Source organism: Sphaeramia orbicularis, chromosome 2 (genome assembly GCF_902148855.1).
Source record: "Sphaeramia orbicularis chromosome 2, fSphaOr1.1, whole genome shotgun sequence".
Taxonomy (NCBI): Eukaryota; Metazoa; Chordata; class Actinopteri; order Kurtiformes; family Apogonidae; genus Sphaeramia; species Sphaeramia orbicularis.
This window is the reverse complement of record NC_043958.1, coordinates 28,929,195-28,934,609: the sequence shown is the minus strand read 5'-3', so window position 1 is coordinate 28,934,609 and position 5,415 is coordinate 28,929,195. Positions and strand designations below refer to the sequence as shown.

At 39.6% G+C, this 5,415-nt stretch overlaps 1 protein-coding gene across 2 annotated transcripts; it reads left to right on the top strand.

The window, feature by feature from the left end:
• The first annotated feature begins 138 nt into the window (after positions 1–138).
• On the top strand, positions 139–5,415 carry LOC115430343 (ras-related protein Rab-9A-like). 2 transcript variants are annotated; one of them, XM_030150305.1, is made up of 3 exons: positions 139–297; positions 2,765–2,799; positions 4,261–5,415. In XM_030150305.1, the coding sequence occupies exon 3, from the start codon at positions 4,357–4,359 to the stop codon at positions 4,960–4,962; it is 606 nt and encodes a 201-aa protein (XP_030006165.1). In that variant the 5' UTR covers positions 139–297; positions 2,765–2,799; positions 4,261–4,356; the 3' UTR covers positions 4,963–5,415. The 2 variants fall into 2 exon arrangements, with proteins under 2 accessions (XP_030006165.1, XP_030006175.1); XM_030150315.1 differs by having other exon boundaries at positions 142–286.

The following is a 5,415-nucleotide window of genomic DNA, read 5'->3' as shown; positions in this document are numbered from 1 at the left end:
CCTTACATGTTCAGTGCAGAACAAACAGCGAGACATTGTTTTGAGACATGAAAAGCACAACAAAGACAAGAGAATTGGATGCGCTGGCCGCATGATGGCAGGAGGCGTGTCACGGTGGGTCATATGAGCGTCATCAGCGGCTCCAAGGCGGATACGGACCCGCGAGGACACCGGACAGGATCACCCTGGACCGGAGCGCTACCCCACCGGGTCACAGCTGCACCCTGCCGTGATGTTGGCGAAGAATGTTTCTGTGGAATGTGTACAGACACCGTCAAGCTGACAGGTGAAGTTACGGTAAGGATAAATCATTTTGTATCCGTTAAAACTGACCCTCGGTGGCGCGGTCAAGTCATGCGTCACCACCACAGCACCAGTTTAATACTCTGATTCCATTATCGGACAAAGCGACTTATGACGCTTACTTTAATTTTTGTCCAAATAATAGACAACAACTTGACAGCAACTATCAGTCTACAATACTAAGACATGTTAGCTGGAGTTAATGCTAGTTTATGAACACATGAGTCACTCTATTTACGGAAATGGGTGCCACAAATCCTAAATGTCTGCAGGATGAAATCACAGGAGAATCTGCACCTTAGCACCAGTCAGACTACTATATCCATTAACAATATTATTTATACTTACCCTCCACATTTTCAACAAAAGCAGAAGTAAAAGAAAGAAAGGAGAAGTTATGGTGACAACATGGATCTTAAGCAGAAACCCCGCCCGGTTTTGATAACATGTTAGTGACTTAAAAAGGAGATAATGGATAGAACAGTTTTTAACAAGCAATAAGTAAGAAGGGTTTTATAGTTTTGTCAAAGTGAACGCGTTATTTTTATGATCAATTACAAAAATAATGAATGGGCTAAAAAATGAATGACAAATTCAGTTTTGTTCACTTCCCGTGTCAGCTGACCTATGGACGTAAGGTATGGGTGTTTATTTGTGTTTTAGAACAAAAACCATCATTTAACACTACCACTGAAATATTATTATGGTTTGACTGAACCATTATACTTGAAAGAGTTTCAGTTTCAACTTAATGTTTATATGCAACTTTTTTATTGATGGGAAGTATACAACTGCATGACTCAGTAGAAAATTATAACCCATTATAATCGAGTATAATGCACATTGTCACATGGTTGGTGTGGAAGATATGTTTCTCTTTTTTCCAAGGAGTGCAGCCTTGACTTAAATTCTAGCCATCAGCTGAAAGAGGCACATGACTTGTGTGTGACACTGTGTGTGTGTGTGTGTGTGTGTGTGTGTGTGTGTGTGTGTGTGTGTGTGTGTTGTGTCCATTCATCCATGTCTCTCTTTGCCTCTGAAAATATTAATGGTTTTCCAGAAGAAAAGCTGCTGCTTAAAGTTCCCAGGACAAAGACAACATTTATACAATTTTGTTTTTTCATTTTAATATTTTTGCTCTTTGTAACAACACAAATACCTTTACAAATAAAATGTAATGCACAGTGACTAGTAATACAACTTTAACCAACACACACTTATAGTTAGGGCTAAGGAATAAATAATTCTCTTAACTAGATGTATACTGTACAAAATCCTAGTCGAACCTTTGGTCTGTTGGTTTAGTAAAGTTCTAATGACTAGACATATGCATTTCTGCCTCTGTATTAAGATATGCATAAATGGGAAATATGTACAGCAGTAAACGCAAAGGTTTCCGGGAAAAACTTGCATATACCGAAGTGCAAGTATTTAGTGTGACCTCCCTTTACACTTAACATGCCTTTAACAGTTTAGTTTAGACAATATGAGATTTAAAGCATTTATTTTTTTCATGCTTTATATCACAATTCATTCAACACATGTCAGATGTTTCTAATTGTGTTTCTTCTTGTCGTGGGGTCAGGGGTCACACTACTCACTTTAATGTTTAAACCCCATGTAGTTCAGTTTTTTGGTGTGTCTCTTAAGGGTGTGCACATACAGTATATCTTGTGTTTTCTTATATCTGAAAAAAGAGAATGAGTAAAAAATGTGTGTTTTTTTTCAACCCTTCAAAAACAGCAAAGCTAAAGGTGACTTTGTGACACTGTGTGTTTTCTTTTGTCCTCTGAGTATCTTGTTAAATAACTCAGATTATAAATCACAAAATCAGAGATAGCAGGTGTGTTCATGTCTTTTGTAATTTCTTGTCATGTCTTTTACTATTTTTCTCTTGTTCTTGTTTTATAACAGTCCTCATTCTCACTCAACAGTTCCCATGTGGTCTCATTCATTGCAAGTTTTTCTGTTTGCAATTTTGTCATCATAGCATCATTTTTATCTTGTTTTGTGTTTCACAAATAATTTAAAACCACAAATAACCATATTCAAATTTCACTCAAGACCCAGAATCAGACTAAACTTGAAGAAATAATGAGTTGACAATCGTGATAATTAGAAGAATGTTTATTGGCCATACCACTTAGCTCTACTTATAGTTACATAGACAAGTGAGGAGACAATCCCAGTTCCTGTAAGAAAATGTATCTTTGCTCAGATGCATGTCTGCTCTCACTTTCTCATCTCTGGGATTTGTTCTGGTATGTGGGTGAAATAACTCCCTGTCAGTTGTGCTGGTCTGAAGAGCAGGCTAAGGTGGGGATTACCCTGATGGACTATATAAATTTAGTTTGACTGATTGACTGATTGATTAATGTCAATTATTTTCAGCCTGGGGGTGAAATCCTCCTATACATTGTGAAGTTTGATTCTTAATTGTTTTGTTCTATCTCTGTTACAGATCTTTGATGAAATGAGCCATGTGCTATTATCATGGTAAGTATCTTTTTATTTAGTTATTTATTTAAAACTGTGTGTGAGGCAGTTCACTGATCCTGTGATCAGTCTCCATGTGACCTACATAGATCATTTCATGCATACTACATGCACTGTAGAAAGTTCATTAGTGGCATAGTGTAATGAGTGGGCTGTGACTGTTTAATGCGTTTAGTCAGACCACTGACTTTAATCAGTTTTCATCACAGTCTTGGTGCAAGGAGTCGATGATATATGTAAACAGTGTCTATGTGTGGTTTCAGGAGCAGTTTGTTCTTATCCCAGTTTATCACTGCTTTATCTGTAAGACCAAAGGTTAAAGGAGAGTGAAGCTGAAAATGATCATAAATCCCTACCTACACACGTTTCCATTTATTTATCACCCCTTGGTCATTAGTTGCAGAGGTATTGTTGTACCCTGTGACATCTGTCTGTGCTTCTGTGTAATTGTCCATCAGTGTCAATGCGATTACTCCTCACCAAATTGTCCAATCTCCTTCATGTTTGGTATTAAGGTGCACCTTGGGAACCTCTTGGACAAGTACTTTGGGAATTGACCTTGACCTTCATTTTCAATGTCAAATTGGGGTTGAGGCATCACATTTGGATGCTAATGTTAACCTATATTTTCAAGTCTTTCCGGTCACTGCATGGTCATGGGGTCAGGTAGGAAAAGCTAGAGCACGAGGCGAGGTGGGGTCATTACAGCATTCAACATTGTTCTTTTAATCCATGATTTGAGCTTGAAAATAAAGGTCAAGATTGACACACAATCACCTTGCACCTAAATACCAAATATAAAGGTGATGGGATGCGATGATTTGGTGAAAAGTAATCACATTGACACTTGACAAACAGACACAGAAACAGACGCTGCAGGGTACAACAATGCCCCTGTGGCTATGGGCCAGTCAAGGGGTAAAATAAACATTCTTGAAAGTTCCAAACTATCAGCTAAAGCCTGACACAGCCTGACCCTATTAATGAAGGAAAATTGCAAAGATGGAGCAGAATGCTTATTAGGATGTTACAGTAAACAAACGAGCCCAGACAGACTCCTGGAAAATAATGACTGGAGAAGATCTCAGTGGTATTACACTTAGAGATACTTCCACATTTGTTCCATTTGGAACCTAACCCTACATCCTCGCCCTTTCCCCTCTGATGTTCAGATGAGCCCTCTGAATTTCCACCCATTTATCATCACCAATACAGCTTCCATCCTCCTTAACCAGTTTACATGGGATTGATATCACAGGAGTGCTGAGTTCAAATCATACTAGCACCCTGTGAATGGAGCTTTCCCCACAATGACACAGACACAGTGGAAAATTTTTAAATCACATAGGTTATATGGTTTGGCACAGTTTACTTCCTGTGCGATGTAGCAATGCAGTCTAGTTGAGAGTCGTATTTTCCTGTTTGTCTTTATAAACTGATTTAAAATCCCTTCTCTTTCAGATGTTTTCTCCACTGTAGTTGTCTCCAAATCTTTGGTCAAGGATTTCACTACAGGCTTTCAAAACTAAAAGTGTCCTGAACCTTCAGAAAGTAATCATGATGTCCAAATCAGCACTCGTGAAAGTGATCCTTTTGGGTGATGGTGGCGTTGGCAAGTCATCGCTCATGAACCGTTATGTGACCAACAAGTTTGACTCACACCTCTTCCACACAATAGGTGTGGAGTTCCTCAACAAGGAGCTGGAGGTGGATGGCCAAAGTGTCACTCTGCAGATTTGGGACACAGCTGGTCAAGAGCGTTTCCGAAGCCTCCGCACACCTTTTTACCGAGGCTCGGACTGCTGCCTGCTTACGTTCAGCTTGGATGATGGGCAGAGCTTTCGCAACCTGGCTAATTGGAAAAAAGAATTCACCTACTATGCTGACGTCAAGGACCCTGACAGTTTCCCTTTTGTGGTACTGGGAAACAAACTGGATGTCCCAGAACGACAGGTGTCAGGGGACGATGCCCGAAAGTGGTGCCGTGAGAATGGTGGACACCCGTACTTTGAGACAAGTGCTAAAGATGCTACCAATGTATCATCAGCCTTTGAGGAGGCAGTACGCCGCATTCTGGCACTAGACGACAGAGCTGATCACCTCATCCAGACAAACACAGTGGATTTACAGAGGAAGAGTCACCCAGACCCATCCTGCTGCTGAGCTAAGACTGAGATATGACTCTGGAGCTCATGTTTGGCTTTTGTTGTAGCCACATAATGTTTGACTGGTTTGTGGCTGCAAAAAGAGGGAACCAGTGTTTCTTTGGTAGCTATATGTTACCACGGGTGAGATGTTTAAACAGGTTCAGCATTTGTTTAAAGTTCATATAAATAAACAAAAAAACAACAAACAAGGGAACATTTCACTTTCTTTTTCCTAGGTGTGTACTAGAGATGGGAATTGATGACATTTGTTGATAACAGTGCCATTATGGATTCTGTTTCTCTCTCCACTTCTTTGACAAAGTTTGCAAGAAAAAAGTTAAAAAAAAACTGAGAAAGTACATGACATTAATTAGGTATTAGAACCAACTGCTACTACGAAATGGGCCCCAGGGCCAAACTATTAAACACTGTAGTATCGATAAGCTCAGACTTTCACCAGTTCTCTTAA

Excerpts from the sequence above, each read along its gene's own strand:
- LOC115430343 (XM_030150305.1), top strand. The coding sequence starts at position 4,357 with ATGATGTCCAAATCAGCACTCGTGAAAGTGATCCTTTTGGGTGATGGT.